This window comes from Phlebotomus argentipes, unplaced genomic scaffold (genome assembly GCF_947086385.1).
Source record: "Phlebotomus argentipes unplaced genomic scaffold, Phlebotomus argentipes genome assembly contig_17, whole genome shotgun sequence".
Taxonomy (NCBI): domain Eukaryota; kingdom Metazoa; phylum Arthropoda; class Insecta; order Diptera; family Psychodidae; genus Phlebotomus; species Phlebotomus argentipes.
The window spans coordinates 104,899-121,663 of NW_026776166.1; the positions used below are offsets into that span (position 1 = coordinate 104,899).

The window sequence follows — 16,765 nt, forward strand, 5'->3', positions numbered from 1 at the left end:
CTTCATTTTTTAATCCTTTTATAAATAATATAATTTATTATATGTATAAGTTCAATTTAAATAGTAGAACTAACTAGTTGTGGTCGTATAAAAAATCGAGAAATATAATTTTTCCATATATTTTTTTCTTCACGCTCTAGACATACTTTCTAATATATCACATTTAAACACTTATTTCCTTTGAATCTAAACACTTTTCTTAAAGATTTTTTTTTCTTATTACTCTGCAGATGATCATATCTTGTTCTGGTTCTTCTACTATTTCTGCCTCTAGAAATATAGAAAGTTATAATTTAGTCAAGTTTTTTACGGTTAAGAATTGGTAGAAAAAAATGAAATGTCTAAATACTCTTCATTCTCAGATCTTGGACTAAAATCTATGTAAATTTTCTCTTCTGTTTTTTTTTCCCTTCTCATTATATATATATTATATATATATATATTATATATATATATATATAATATATATATATATATATATATATATATATATATATTGTAGCTTTAATCCTAGCGCCTCAAAAAGTACATTAAACATCTATCTAAACTCTATTTTTTTTTATATTTATCTGTATATATAGGTTTCTTTCTTTATTAAATATTAAATGGCTCATGTTTCTAATGTACTTAAAACCTCTCTTGTCGATTTACTTTCGAGTTGAAAAAAAAATTGAGTTTTGTGCTTCTCTCTCTCTCTCTCGCTCTCTTTCTTTCTCGAAATATGATGCAAAAAACCATAACTCTATATAAATTCATCTGTGTCAAATAAATAATTAAATAATCCTTAATGCAACTGTTTTAATCCCTATGCAGGTGAATAACACAGATTTCTTTCAACATGCACTTTTTCACTACCCTAAGGCCTAATGATGCAACGCCCATGAGAACTTTTGCCTTGAAATGAAAGAACAAATCTAAACACTGAAGAATAGGATGAGAAAGCCAAGGAGAAAGACCCAGGAAAAGATCTCCGAAAGAATGTGAAGTAAAAAATGAGAATGGTTCCGTTTTGAAGATTGTCAATTCACAGCGCCCGTCCCGCATTGCATTTCCGCTTCTTTGATCCTCTTAAATACATTCTTGGAGTGGCACACATGTTTTTTTCTCTCGCCCCAGGGATTGTGGGAGGAGAGGAGATGGAATCTTAAAGCCCTCGGTCGCACCGCGTGGGCGATTAAAGCTACATGAGAAAGTGGGTGGCGTGACTTGGGGCGGAGCGCTCGTCCAGATGTGTCGACGACGTGCCGCGCTGGCAGCAATCCACCGTGGGACAGTCGGGCAGTCCGTCGCTACCACAAGGGGAGCAGGGCTCGGCTGACTGGCGCTTCTGGGCGGCCGACTTGTCCTGCCACGCCAGGGTCTTATCTATGGCCAGGAGACGTTTCTCCAAATTGGTCTCCATCAAAATTGTGCCCTGGAAGAGGAAGAGAAGAAGTTAGTGCATTATTAGTTGGTTGTTCGCTTTTCAAATCACAGCCATAAAATCATATGTTTTAGTATGCTGCAGTCGTTGCAGTCTCAATCCAGTCAACAACATGAAAAAGAGCTCGAAAAGAACAATGAACAAAGTTTGATATCATAATCAATATCAAACTATTGTGCACTTTAAATTTCACGCAACACTCTCTGCATTATAATGGATTTTTTTCTACGCGAAATATAGTGAATAATTGGACAAATATGTTACATCTATCTTGAATTTGATCATAATGGTGAAAACACAGCATTTGTAATTTGTAATTTGTCCACGATCATCTCTTTCTTCCCCTCGCGTTTCGTGTATTTTCCTTCCTACTCGCACAGTGGCTGTCTCGACATGTCAGAGTCAGACGCTGACAAAGTAGGAAGGAAAATACACGAAACGCGAGGGGAAGAAAGAGATGATCGCGGACAAATTACAAATTACAAATGCTGTGTTTTCACCATAAGAATCATAACAGCTCTGACGCTTTCGTGTCTCACCTTCAGTTGTTGGTTGAGCGGCAGAATGGCGATGATCCACCATGCCCAGGCAGGTCCATCGCGCTCTGTCACCCACTCCTCCTCCACCTGCGGCATGTGGCCGAAGCTTCTCAAGATCTCCGTCTTATAGGTCTCGGGAAGCCGGTCGAACCACTCCATCGCCTTGCCTAGCACGCGTTCGTGCAGCTTCGCCACGTAACCTGTCCTCTCGCGGCTGATGGGACTGTCGCAGATGTACTCCACCTTGGCCGTGTCGTAGCCATCCTTCTCGCCGCGCACCAGCACGCGGAATCGCCTGCTGCCGACGGTGCTGAGGATCGAACAGCCGTTTCCCAGCAGCACACAGTCCCGTATGTCGAGCATGGTCCCGTACTCAAAGTACTGCTGTCGCCCATTCTGAGGCGGCTTTCCGCTCGGCTGAGCGATGCCAAAGTGTCTATCGCCGCTCTCGATGGCCTGTCTCACCATCAGGCGATAGCGTGGCTCTGACACGAGCAGCGGACAGGGAACGCTGGGAAAGGCCGTGGTGCAGATAAATATCGGCACAGAGGGCTCCAGTTCTTGGCGCTTCCGCTTCGTGTACGCCACTGGGATGAACCTCTGCATGGCGACTTCCAGAAAGTACGTCGCTCCATGCCTCGCCAGGCTCATTGTGTCCTCAATGTGGAACATACAGAGCGGACACTGCTGCTTGTAGTCCATGCATCGGTCGAGGCAGATCTGCAGAAAGAGAGTGGATAATGAAGGCAATTTCAATTCCTCACCATGTTCCTTCTGACAATGGATTAATTAGGGCGTATTTCCTCGAGTAATTTGTCACCGGATGAAGGCTCCAAATTGCGAATTAATTAAATAAACTCTTCGCCCCACATTTTTCCCCCGCTCTCACACACACACCAAATATTGAAGGAAAAGATCCTGCAAATTTATTCCACTTCAATAAATCTCCCTAGAGTTAGTCAATTCAATATCCTGCCCCTCGTGGGTGGTGCAATTTATAGCCTCCCATTGGATTAATACCGCAACACAATTCCATTTTCCATTTATATACTTTTGTGGATTTATGGTTGACTTTTTAGTCGCTTTTCTTCAATTTGCCGGTCAATTCTTAGTCTTTTCAAGTACTACTATCGTGCCGGCGGTATTCACCCCTTGATTTCCCTATTTCCTGCTGTTGCACAGGGTAATTTATACATCCGGATAACATAACTAACCGAGCAGTACGTGTGTCCACAGGGTGTCACCACGGGCTTCCACAGAGTGCGACAGCACAGCACGCAATCAAAATCCGACGCCTCAATCAGGGACGGGTTCACCTGAGGTGGGCTCAAGCGGGAATCTGCACCTGTTGAGGAAGTGAGAGAGTGAGTTCTGTGTGCCATATGCGCGACATTGTGGCCAACTTACGTCTGATCTTGTGCACCTCCTGATGAATGCGCTCAAGCAGACTTCTCAGCCGCGCATTGGGCGGCGGAATGACATCACTTCCATGCCCATGACGTCCACCGCATCGTCTCCTTTTGGGCACGTGCAGGAAGTTCTCCTCCTCGCCACAACTCGAGCTCTCGTCCTCGCAGTCGCTCATGGAGCGCACGGTGAAAACTTTCCGGCGCTTCCTGAACGGTGTGGTCATCGTGGTGGTCTGATGTACACGATATTGTGGCACAAAGAGTCGATGGAGAAGCTGCAGAGGAGACAGACAACAGATTGAAGCATGAAATTCAATTGGAGTCTATTTGACAAATTATCTCCTGTCGCGAAACTTTCTTCTAGCGCTCTTTTTCCCCACCATCAAGAAACTTTTCTATACACACACACACACGCCGACAAAGTTTATGTTTTTCAAACACTTTCTGTGGCAAAATATAGCATTTCATCTCGTGAGCTTTTCTGCAGATTCACCTCAAAATAGTTTCATCTTTAAACTTTATGTACATGTACTATGACAAGTATACATTGCAGGAAAAAGCTCTCAAACTGAGAGATTCATTAGAAAATCATTGAATACATGTACTCTGTTTCTCTCTCGCTCAATTTGCTATTCATCCCAATGAATTATTTCGCTCAAAGTCACTCCCAGACGCTCTAGTTGGACGACTTTTCCATTAATCCCAGTGACTCCTCGGGGAGGGAAACTTACTCGAGTGATGTCATGCTTGAGGGCGGTGGGAGCACTAAGAGCTGACTTGTCCAGGCTGACGGCCACGCAGTGAGCCACCAAGGCCTCCTCGGTGCGTCCTAGGCTGACCAGGGCGGCGGCTTTCCGGAAGTGTGCCTGCAAGAGACGAGCTTATTAATTCTCAAGAGCCTCTCACACAGGACATGGCACAAAATGCTACATTGTAAGAGACTTTTCCGCATTACTTGCACGTCATGGCCAAAGTCATAAAGAGGAGTTTGCGGAAATGTAAATCTCACCGTAAATATTGGCGTTGGAGGCACATTTTCAAGAGATTGACCCACTTCTCTACACTGTGTGTGTGTCTCTCTCGTTTTAATAATGTTTCTCAAGCAAGAGGCGTTGTAATATGCGATAAAAGCTTGAATACTTTTTGAAGTCACGGGTGAAAAGGAGGTTCCAAGATATTCAGGGATTATGCAGAAGGTAAGGAAAGAACATGACAATTGTAGGATTCTCGCACGAAATTCCCCGGCGTCAGGCGCACAAATATAATAAAAAAAGCTCAACAATTTAATTAACAGTGCCAACCTTCTGCAGGTGTAATTAACCTGAGAGCTTCTTGGCCGTCGAGTTGGCATTATTAAATTCTGGCCATTTCAATTGCTCTCCAATTTTCACAGCAACAAGCTGACGTTTGTCGCTCAATTATTAAAATTGCACTCATGACCCCAATCTCGATGCCATTTCCTATTTGCTTAAATTGCCCAAAGGCACATACAATGTTGAGGATGAGTCGCCGGAGAGCCTCAATAAAAGTGTGTTGATTTGGTGAAAATTGACTCTCTCTCTCTCTCTTCCTCGCCCCAAAATGGCAATTTTCCAAGCGACCAGGGGCGCAATTATAAAAATATGACAACTTTCTGGGCAATCAATAGAGGTCATCTCTATTGTGTTGCTCTCATGTCGTGAATCACGCACATGGATAGTTGTGGAGCTGTTTCAAAGCTTATCCAAACAGTAGAAAACATAGAAATTCGTCCCGTGGGGGTGGCAAAAAGTGGTTATTAGGGAAAAATCATGCTAATTCCTCAACTCTCACAGTCACGCAATTAATCCATTGAGTAGCAATTTTCCCTTTGTCGCCACACTGATTAAATTTTCCAGGCATTTCGCCCAAATAAGTCGCGCATTTTCTTTTGCATATCTCATCGCACAGCATTAAGAGCAGACGCGCGGGAATGAGAGTGTGTCATTGAGCAATTTTTAGTGTGATGAATGGTTGCGGTTCGTTCGGTGAAAAAATATATGGTGAGTTGGGGAATTATTTCTGGTCATTTGTTTTGACAAATATCGTCTGGTCGATCTTGAGACATCGCGCAAAATTCTCACACAGAGAGATTTTCCATTGATGAAAACCCTTGACTCTAGGCTAGAGTGCGTCGCTCTAGCACTAGAGGGTCTTCTCAATTTGTGAAATGTCTCGTTAGCACGTCTCAGTGTCAATTCGCTGGCAGTCTTTCTCCGCACACTGACCTTGTATGATGTTGGTCGGCTTCTCAGCGCATTGTCTGCATCGGCCAAGGAACTTTGGAATTGATTGAGACAGTACAGCACTTCGGATCGAATCAGCAGTCCCTTGAAGTTGTTGGGAGCTGAAAGAGAGAGAGAGAGAGAAGGAAAGAGAATTGGAGATTAGTATTGGTCTCACGGCCTTGACTTGAGTCAATCAACTGCAGACGGGCGCACACAAAAATAAACCGCCCAGATAAGATACGTTTGCGCTAATCATTCTGTTTATGCAACAAACTTTTCTTTGTTGTTGCAAGTTCAAATTCCACAAATTGCCAAACGTCTGCCTCTCTCGAGCACTTTTTGCGCTGACAACGCTTCACCCCAAGCAATTGTTGCACGGCTCTTGCTCTAGGTCAAGCCATTTCCACTTAATCTACCATCATCCCATCAATTATGCCACCTTGCTGGAAGGAAATGCTCCTCCGCTTTCGAACAACCGATCGGGCGGTGCACAGAGAAAAATCACAGGCTTTGCAAGTGATAAGAAAGAGCTAATTTCTAGAATACCAAAACTTGATCATGCAATTATATTGACTTTCTCCAAGGGAGAGATAATATGCCTTAAATATGTATACCACCCTTTTTGACACTTTGACATTTTCTGTGCAGAATCTTCAACACTTCAGCAAACACTTCTAAATGCCTTGGAATTTACCTTTGCTTTTTCACCGAATTTGATGATTTTGAAGTTTTTTTTGATCGCCAAAATTTGTCTTAAACCAATCACTTGAAAAAGAAAAGAAATAAAATTGATTTTTCTAAGCAAAATAACTTAGAAAATGCATAAGTTTTTTGCAAAAGATTCTGAAAAGAAAGCTATACATCACTTCAGACCATAATATCTGCCCTTTGACTTTCCCAAAATTCACTTCTGTACCAAAATTCTCCACAGAAAAGTACACGGTTCACTACATTTGAATCATAACCCATAAATAAAACTTCATCATACTATAAATTGCGGGAATTCAATGTAATTGCAACTATTTATTATTTCCACCTGAAAAGTTCGTCCGCAGATCAGAGCTTTCGAAGCAATTTCGAATCCTGTAATTAACTTTCATGCTTATTATTTTCAATATGCGAAACCAAATTGAAAATTTCCAATATTCGGATAAAAACCCAAATTGCTTTACATACACAACTTGATGTACAATTAATTTCGCTGCAGTGAACACATATGAGAAGTCATTGAACATATCAATGCAGAGCTCATAAAATCAAGAGCCAAATGCTGTGCGGCGTTTATACACTGCTTGGGGATTGTATAAGGCGAAATGTGGGGTGAAAATCTAGTGGAAGAAATGCGATAATTGTCCCCATAATCTCTCGCCATTAGCCGTGCAATCGCGTGTGACTGCAAAGCTCGGGCTGAGAGTTCGAATCTGGCGTGGGTGACCGGAATAATATGAGAGTGAAAACAGCTGCAGACTTCTTTCAATTCACTCGCGAGCGCATTTCTCGGTTGAAGAATGATTTTATAACACGATTATTCATCTCTCGTGTGCCAATATTTAGCCCATAAGATATTTTCCACCACAATTATTTAAGAGAGATAAAATTGTGCAAGATTGACTGCTTTTTTGCTCTCCCACCGCAATCACGAATTCATGCAATACGCGAATCGCGCTTCTTTGTTCTCCTTCACTTGACTATTTATGCCCAATTCTTTTCATCCCGTCCAAATATAGTGTTTGAGAACATTCGGGATAATCTTATCACAATATTTGCTGTACAGAAGTTCCTCTCATCGCAACTATAAGTTTCATTCATTTCCATTGTGACGATCACAGAATTGTTACGCAACAATGGATTGTTTAGTATTCAAAGTGAAGCTTTTGATGTCTCTCTCTCTCTCCCCCTCCGCCAGTCACTTCAGCGTTGTGATAAGGCAAGCAGCGTTTCTCAAAAGGCGATAATATGCAATAATGTTGCGAACTGTGAAATTGGCAAGTGAGCAGGAAAAGCGAGACACGCGAAAAGTGGGTCAACATGTTGTCGTAGCGGAATTGGACTCGGATTTATCACTGTCGGGCTTAATTAAAAAATCAAAGACCTCCTCCAGGTGGTTCTATTGCACGTGACACGTGCCCTCTTCAGCCACGCATCACTTTATCTCCACCCACTCACACTCGCCATTCAGGCGCGCGCCTAATCCTCAATTGCGAGGCTTCGCGTGAAGACTTTTCCACACGGTTGTTGTTTGTCAGAAACACAAAATTCCCACTTGACTTTGAAGCCATGTTGGAAAAAATTGACGCGCAATAAGCCCCAGAAAGTTCATTTACCTTATCGTGTGACTGTGTGGCTCTCATTCTCGGGGAAAATTATCAGAGTGCGAAGACCATTGAAAACACATTCTTCCATTTGTTGTTCCGCGCGAAGCTTTCCGGTCTTATCTGTTAAGCTATAGCGCGCGCGTCTTGCAGAAAAACAGTATAATTTGTGTTGACTTTTGCCAATGAGAAATGAAAAACCAACATTACATTCATTGGCTCTTTATCGCGCCTCGCTAAACCCCCACCGATACTTTCGCCAACCTTGAACGGTGAAAGAGTTGAAGTGCAGCCGTGAGGCAAATGCTGCACACCGCAAAAAGATCTCCGGAAGTGAGTGGGGAATAGTGGGACAGAGTTGAGATTTTGCGACATTATAGATAATCACAGAGAAATTCATTGCACACACAGAGCACAAAAGCTCTCAATAGAGCCACCATTTGCTGGTGAATTTGCATTGGATAAGCTCATAAGAACAATCTATGAGCAGCATAATGGCGCTCTTCCGGCAACTCTGTCGTCTCTTCTGGCCAAATGAACTTGGCTCAACACACTCAACGGCCAATCTCGCGCGCGTTTTGCTGGTGGGAGAGGGTGTTGACCTTTATGTAAGCGCGACTGGCCAGCAGAGTCTTGTGTGTGACGCAAAGGCGAGTGAAATATATAAATAGAGGTACATCACAATTGATTTACATAAGAGAGAGCGACAGCGCAAAGTTGATAAAGTCCACTGGAGGCACCGGAGCTTTTTCCCTCCTTCCCGCCGTGAACACCGTGCGGAAAAACTCCGTCCGGGCGAGGATTTTCCTCCGCTCCTTTTTGCCCCAGCCAAAATGTAAATTTGCCGAGGCTGCAGTGCGTCGAAATGATGATTTATCTGAGTTATTGTTTCCAGACTGTCTCAATGCCTGGAATGGAGTATTTTGGCCGATATTTACGGATCTCGCGCCCAATATTGTGCCCGCAGAACTAATTACGAAATTGGCAGATTGTGTTGCCGAACCAATTTATCCGACAGGCTACGGATGCGCCGTTTCTGCAAATTGTGGCCCAATTTGTATGCGAACCGTGGGACCAATTCATACTTTCGACAAAGTACGAGGGGAAAAGCCCAAGATTCTAATTTGTGCAATGATTATTCCAAAACATTCACTGGACCATGCATAAATCAACTGCCATTGCATGGAACATACATTATATCCAAACTATGACCTCCTAAATAGATTATGACACTCTACATCGTGATAATCTGCTTAATTGATTCTCAAGCTCTGGCTAACATCAAAGTTCTCACCAGCAAAGTTTATGTGAATTTGCCATATAAAGAGCGAAATTTCGGGAGTTATTATTAAAGGATGCAATGAACTCTTACGTGAGTAATGTCGAAAGTCAAGTGTTTCTCGACTACAGAACTCATTCACGCGTAGGTGAGAATTATAATGAAGCAAAAGCTTCGACTATAAAGCGCTTTCGTCAGTAGTTTTTACTGCCGTCGTAATTTTGCATATACATTAGAGTGGGCAAAGTAGATCCTAATGAGGTCTTTTGCTCAACTTCTTGACATTCAGTCGCCCCTCATGTGAGAAGGGGTGTTGTGAAATCCGCGTCGCGCAATTTTCTGAGAGAGCTTCGAATCTCCCATGGCATAAACACACCGTGCAGTGTTCACCAGTGTTCAGGTAGGCAAAAAAGTGGCTTTATGAAAATTGAGCACGCCGGAGTTTGATTTTGAAATTGTACAAATACACAAACAGAAGGCAAAGGCATAGCATAATCATTACTCTCCTTTACAATTGCAATTATAATGTAAGAAGTCTTGTGACGCGACAAGGCTTGGCTTCTCTTTTCGGGGCGCGCGCGGAGTGGAGAAAATATTTCATAAAATATTTTTCGAGCTATTGCAGAGGCACTGGATTATGTCACACCTAAAATGCTATATCGGGGAGTTTCTCAGTCATGCTGAAGTAAAGGAGGGAAACAGGTATAAAAATCAACATCGCGGAGATTTGTGCAATATTGAAAAACAACCTTTTTTGCTCGCTCTCCATCGGTAACACTCTCGTCGGCAAAGTTCTACTTTTGAATACAATATTGCTCCATTGCCTCTTTAATTTCTCTCCGCAATAGTCAATAGGGAAATGCAAATTCCAACTATAAGCATGATGATTCTCGACAAAAGGAGTTTAACGCACTGCGAATACGTGAAAAATCGTCGCATTTTCGCACGTTTTCTTGTGAGTCATGGAAAACACTGTCTAGCAGAATGAGGAAAGCTATAACAATTTCCATGTTGATGTATTTTCACTATTGCGGAACTTGGAGTGAAAAGAAGCTATTGAGGGATTTCCTAATATTCGCGCCGCATGGAAAAAAAGCTCTCTTTCTCTCACTCTTGCGCGCACACACGAGCTTTTAGATGACAGAACAACTCTGTGACGAAATCCGCATGATCGCAATGCCGGTTACCTCAACTCCTGACCAACTTCTTTTGCCTTCTGCACTGTCCCCACATCATTTGGCTCTCCAGAGAGACCAAGAGTGTGTTAATTTGCCTTGCATGTGTGGTGAGATTTCATTATTTCACTACATAAATAACCCAAGTAAAGTGAAATAACACTGAGCTAATATTTCTCTCACTCTGACCTCATTTTACAATTTATTCGACAAAATTAATGAAGAAGAAAATATACTTAATGCCTTACATCAATGAATGACTCAGACAATTGGTGGGAGATGGGCGCGTTAATGGAAAAAGTGCTCGCATTTGCACCAATTCGTGAGCATGAGTAAAAATTCGCACGCAATGTCGAAGGAAGAGAAAAAGCTTTGCCGACATTAAAAATATATTTGCAAATGTCATGAATATTTGAGTGGCAACAATCTGGCAAAACTCCTATGCAGATAATCCTCCAAGACTTGTAATGAATTCATGAGCAGCAAAATATATTTAAGCATTCGGCATAAGACTGAGTTGAAAAACATCCCTTTGAAAGTGCCTAAAATTGAGCAGAATTCCCAAGCAGATGAGAATTGAAAAGAGTGCAAAGAGTGGCAATTCGACCCAATTTACCTTATTACATGTGAATAATGTATGAAATGAAACATTCAGTGTCAATTTAGTGTCATGAAAATTTCGCAGTGAAAAACGACCGTCTGGAAAATTCACCCTCCCTCAGGGTGACAGCGCGTGAAAGCTCTTCTCTTTGCCCCTCCTCCCGTGTCTACACAAAGTCCGATGACACGAGTAGCTTTTGCAGACTCATCTTTTCTCTTTTCTTCTGTTATAGCAGAAAAGCTCACACGATCGAAACAATATGTCAATGTGTGACAGAGCAATTGCAATCGAGTCGCGGCAATCGCACTTATATAATTTCCACCCAGATTACATCACCACTCAGGCCATTATTCATTTCGGTTGTAACGCCAAAGTACGAATGAGTTCATCAAAATATTGATTTTCTGGGGGGCGAGAGAAAGAGAGAAACACGCTGTGCGGGATTTGCTTATCAGTTTGAAAAAAAGTAAATACACGATGCTTGTGAATCTTCGACAGCGCGGCTCTTCTATCACACAAACCTCATTACGAGCGCTCCTCTTCAGCTCAATCCAACATAATTGTGTCATTTATGTAATGACACCGCCAACAGACCGGCGTTGGGCACGTCGACAATACATTTTCTACATCGCCTGGCAAGAAGGTGAGCATGAACTTGTGTCTATATTGCGTGAATATTTATCTGTCTAGACTCGCTCTATCGCATGCAATTTCATTTCGAGGAGAGAGAGAAAGAAAGGGAGAGACACCGCGGCTGTTGCGAAATGAGTAATATTTGATAATGATGAGCAGTGTTTGTTTTACTAGCTGTTTTCTGCCAGAAATTCTTAAAGATGTCAATATAGCAATTTCATTTTCATTGCTGAGAATATGAGGGGAAAAAAACACCGCCCAATTTCGCAAAATATGCAACGACTCTTCTTTCAGATTCACCCTGTGTTGAGACACTTGAGGAGAGAACTCAAGAGGAAATTACCAATTCCTTTGCATCATTCCTAATGTCGTGAGTTTTATTAATATTTTCTGAACCTTTATGCTTCCACCCATATTTTTGCCATGCATAACAATAAAGAAAGGGATTGCGACTTGCCATTACGCTGAGCTTCTCTCCATCCACAACATTTTTCCTCTCTCTCTCTGTCTTTCCCTTTTCTCGCACTCAAATAAAAATACAGCACACACGAGGAAAAATTGTCAAGAGAAAATGAGAAAAATGTTGATGAAATTCCCCCCTGTCTACCGTTGAGCATCCGAAGAGGTGCTCTTGAGGGCCCAAAATTCAAGTGTATGCCGTGATTTAGCTGCTGGGCAAAGACACAGGATCGAATTTGGCCATTGAGGCGCGCAGAACAAGAGTCCTGGGAGCTGTTGTATTTTTCAACAGACACGAGATTTTGTCATTTACTCTCTTCATCCTTTAAGCACTTTTCTTGTGCTTTCCCACATAGCTAACAACCCATAAAATGTGACAAGGCTTTCCACTCTGTCTCTTGTCAACTCCCTCCTGGTAGCTTGGAGGAAAAAAATGCTTGCTTTTTCTCGCGGGAGCAGCGCAGCAAAATATCCTCTACCCAGGAATAACATGCAATTTTCGCAAAACCAAATTGCCACGGCATCCCCTCTCGTGTTTAGGTGCCGAACAGCCACACGGTGAAAATCTCAAGGAAGACAAGAATGGTTTAAATTTAACACCGTCGAGGGACATAAATTGCACTTCATAAAATTTTCAACATCTCCCCAACAGGGAAAAGAGGACAAGCGGAAGATCAGCAAAATGGGAAACTCGACAGTGTGCTTTAAGCTCCACTGATGCGTCATGTGCGAATCAACCCTTGGCATGGCGTTTATGCCATGGCCTCCCAGTGGGATGCACGTATAAAATTCCATCGTTCTGGCCATTCCCCCATTACACTTTTCCGGGACTCCTCTTTGCCACGCCGTTCATGGTGAATTAATAAACCGCGCTCATGATTTATGGCTACGCAGTGGGACGCCACGAGGGGATGGTATTCTCTGCAGAATTTCCTCCGCCCGGGGATTTTCTTGCACACGACTTTAATGCACTCCATTCTCAAAACGTCTGGCATAAGCAGTTACATGACTTTGAAAGCGGGTTTTTTTTATTATGTGAGTTAATAGAAAATTTAACCCTCACCGGCGATGTATCACATGCATTTCCACCCAGGGAAAATTGCCTCTCTCTTGCAGGAGTGTCGACGTGAAAAATTACCATTGTTTAGCGATTGCCGCCCATTTCCCCTCACTCTGTGTGTGTGATTCTATCTCACCCTGCCGACAATGCACCTCAATTTCCCGGCCAAGTGGAAATTGCCGGTGAGGAAAATGAATGGAAAAGAGACCTTCTCTCGACATCGTGCGGCTGTTGCAATGCGCGCCGCGCATAGCTCGCAACAAATTGGCAAATATGCAGCACGGGAAAAATGCAACATAAGCCCACCATAAATATCACGACGCGATCATATTGTTCACAATTGCTCAATGGTCAAAGATTTTAATTTAATCCCCAACACCATCGAGTGGAAAAAGTGCCGTAATGGCTCTGCACTCGAAGCAATTTCTTGCAGTCTCTCTCGCAAGTTTTGTGTGTTTATGCGACTGAAGCCCGGGAGACGAAGTGCGAGATACCATTGCATAACACGCTATTTCAGACACCAACTCCCAACAGAGAGGGTGCAATTGGATCACTATCAGTCTCTCTATCTTTGTGCTGTAAAGTTCTGACGACACTTGAATTAGTCTGGTAAAATCCATCAAAATACTTGTGTGATTTTCACCCCAAAATTTCATGGATACACTATTATATGGACTAAATGTCAGCGCAAATGTCTCTCGTATGCAGGTCATGGACAATTCATGGGAAAAGCTGATGGTGTATAATGGTGCCAAAGATGGACAAAAAAGCCAGCCTCTCTTGTGTCACTGCAGAGCTGCTCTTATGCAACTTGAAGATCGGCACAGCGCGAGAAGAATATTGTCAATTTGCATTTCGGTGGCACACATTTCGGTATGCCATCATGACCGTCAAATCGATTCATTCTCCCTTTAGTTTGATCGAAACTCCTCCGGAGGAAGTGACGGAGGGTTTGGCTCTTATGAATATTTTCCCCAACACTCATTTGCATGATAATTTATGCATAAGAGTTCGATAACTATCTCATATTTCAGATGGACTCCGCCTGTCTGAGAGCGTTGCTCTCTTTTTTGCGCCCCTGCGCCACCCCCAAAACCCCGAGGGCTCCACAACGTCTTCCACACAGAATCTACCCTCAATTCCATACTCATTTGTATCCAAATGAGAGATCCTCTGAGCGATATGACAATCTCCGAGGGCTCGACAATGTCTCAAGCAAGGCCACTGTGCAGACCAAATTATCCTTGCAGCACAATTTCCATTGGAATTATTTTATCTCGCCACCCCCCTCGGGCGGAACTCCCACCACACTCTCAACTCAATTAATTTCGCTTTTCCAGCCACCCTTGTAAGGGGCGGAGAAATTAATTTTTCCATTGACTCTCGGTCAAGTTTTTCCTACACTATTTTATGGAAGTGCTGACGTGTTGGCATGAACTTTTCATTCCAATTTCACACTCAGCATACACCATTGCAATGTGTGCGCAAATCGCAAGGAGACTTTCTTACCTTGCTCCAGACTCTGATTGCAGCATCGCAGCGCCTCGTCATAGAGGCACTGATCCAGAAATCTCTGCGCCTCCTGGTTAACGGCTTCCGCCTTGATGTCCTGGCCCCACCACCGCTCCACCAGTCTGCTGACCAGAACGTCTTTCTCCTGGTCGCCCGAGTCGATCTTCAGGCCACACACGCGGCAGGCGAGACGGTCGCGTGTGCACGAGCGGCAATGCGTGTGGCCGCAGGCGAGTGTGACCGGCGTCCTGAGGACCTCCTCGCACGCAGGGCACAGCAGTGCGTCCGCGAGGGGTTCAAGGGTGGGCTGCGGGATGGCATTGGCGATGGGGAGCGTGCATGTCTGGATTAGAGCGAGGGTGGCGTGCCTCAGACGCTCCAGCGGCACGATGCAGGGCGTCAAGTGGGCGCCCACATGCGCGTAGGCGTCGAAGGCTTCAGGCAAACGGCCCAGATGGGCCAGGCAGTCCGCATAGCCGAAGTAGAGGTCAGGCGGGGGCGTGTCGCCGCTCGTGTCACGCATGCATCGCACGTAGAGCTCAAAGGCGATGCCGAAGTTGGACTTGGCGAATTCACTCTTGGCCACATCGATCAGTGTCGCCATGTCGGACGGCCGCGATCATATCACGCGTGAGCAACGTGAGGCAGGTGGGGTCACGTGTAGGGCCGCGTAGGTGTAGGGTGGTCAATTGATCGCGATACGACACTGCTCGATTATATAAATTCCAATTGCCACGGTGAATCACGTTTTATTTCTGATGTCGGACTTGTTGTCTCACGCGCGCGCCACTTTTTTCCGCGTAATCTTCAACAACAACACACTGCGCGCGCGATCTTGGGCGCTTTATGGTGATCACTCACGATTGTCACTCTGTGGCGGAGTCACCCTTAAATATCTCTGTATCCTTTGCCGATCGCGCACAGTCACACAACAGCAATTCTCTTTGTTTGCTTCCCCAGAACCTCTGATACGGACTTGGTCATGTACTTATGTAATCGACACTCGCTCAGATAAAAGTGTGACGTTGTGTGTTTGTGTTTTCAAAAGCTGCCTCACCGAGGTTAACGTGTTTGCAATTTAAACTCCGCTTTTTTTGTGTGCCTTCTCGCCTCTCCTTCTTCCTCTTCCAATTCCGATGCAGATGGTCGATGGGTTTTTGCCTCGCCGAGGCGGTTGCCACTTGCTTTTTGCCGTCTCACTCGCGAGAGACAAAGAACTTGAGAATGAACCCACACTGTGAGTCACTGAATCACTGGACACACACTCGAGATGTTGTTACACAATACCCAGACGCACTCTTTTCCGCAGTCCTTGGCGGCCGCGATGTCCTTCCCGTCGGACCCTGGGCGGCCCTCCTTGACACTCCCCCGGCAGCCCCCAGAGAGTCCAACGAAATGCCTCACAATGAGCAGTTGAATAATTCGCTCATTGTATTACATAATATTGCTGCCTCGCAAACACACGATTGAATCACACACTCGGCCTTAGAGCCTCGCACGGGCAGTGCTGGCCACGCAGAATCCCGCAGGAGTCCGCTCAGCAACTCCTGCGACACATCTCACTACCACACAACTTGGCCGCGGTCCTCCTCCGCAACAGCTATGCACCGTGAACTGAACTTGTGAAGAGCCACGAGTTGGCACGTCCGACGCGCAGTGAGTGCTCGACGCGAGTGAAGCCGCTGCTGCCAGACGACTGACGGAGCGGCGAGAGCCGAGAACGAGGGCCCCCACGAGAGAGAGCTCGCGTCTAACGGGGGCCTAGTGTGCTGGCGAGCGTAGACGAGCTTCAGCTGCAGCGCCACGAGGCTTCATTGAGCACCGCCGGACGCCTGGAGACGCTGGGATGTCGCCACGAGACGGGCAGGATCTGCAAAGGAGGAAGGAGATGGTCAGAGACACAAATCACATGCTAATTTCCACTGTTCATCTATTTCCCATTTTCTTCTCGATTTGCCTTCTCAGGAGTTTGTCTTTCATTTGGTATTGTAATGGAGTTTATCCAAGTTTACCATTAATTAAGGAAGGGGCAAATCACACAAATCTGAGGAGAAACGCTCCTTGACTTTGCTGATCGCCCCAGAATTAACTAGACATGATGAATTCGGTCCATAAAT

The 16,765-nt window shown here is 44.4% G+C and overlaps 1 protein-coding gene across 2 annotated transcripts; it reads right to left on the minus strand.

Annotated features, from left to right (window-relative positions):
• Positions 1-464: 464 nt before the first annotated feature.
• On the minus strand, positions 465-16,454 carry LOC132256739 (LON peptidase N-terminal domain and RING finger protein 3). 2 transcript variants are annotated; one of them, XM_059753261.1, is made up of 7 exons: positions 14,646-16,454; positions 5,618-5,736; positions 4,103-4,237; positions 3,370-3,646; positions 3,177-3,307; positions 1,963-2,682; positions 465-1,414 (listed from the first exon to the last, which is right to left on the minus strand). In XM_059753261.1, the coding sequence occupies exons 1-7, from the start codon at positions 15,250-15,252 to the stop codon at positions 1,181-1,183; spliced, it is 2,223 nt and encodes a 740-aa protein (XP_059609244.1). In that variant the 5' UTR covers positions 15,253-16,454; the 3' UTR covers positions 465-1,180. The 2 variants fall into 2 exon arrangements, with proteins under 2 accessions (XP_059609244.1, XP_059609245.1); XM_059753262.1 differs by lacking the exons at positions 5,618-5,736; positions 14,646-16,454 and adding an exon at positions 4,381-4,901.
• Between the last annotated feature and the right edge of the window lie 311 nt (positions 16,455-16,765).

Bases quoted from the DNA above. Each gene is read 5' to 3' on its own strand.
- LOC132256739 (XM_059753261.1), bottom strand. From the start codon at position 15,252: ATGGCGACACTGATCGATGTGGCCAAGAGTGAATTCGCCAAGTCCAAC. The intron at 5,737-14,645 runs GTAAGAAAGTCT...TCTCTCTTTCAG, and splicing joins CAATCAGAGTCTGGAGCAAG to CTCCCAACAACTTCAAGGGA. The intron at 2,683-3,176 runs GTTAGTTATGTT...CTCTTTCTGCAG, and splicing joins GTGGACACACGTACTGCTCG to ATCTGCCTCGACCGATGCAT.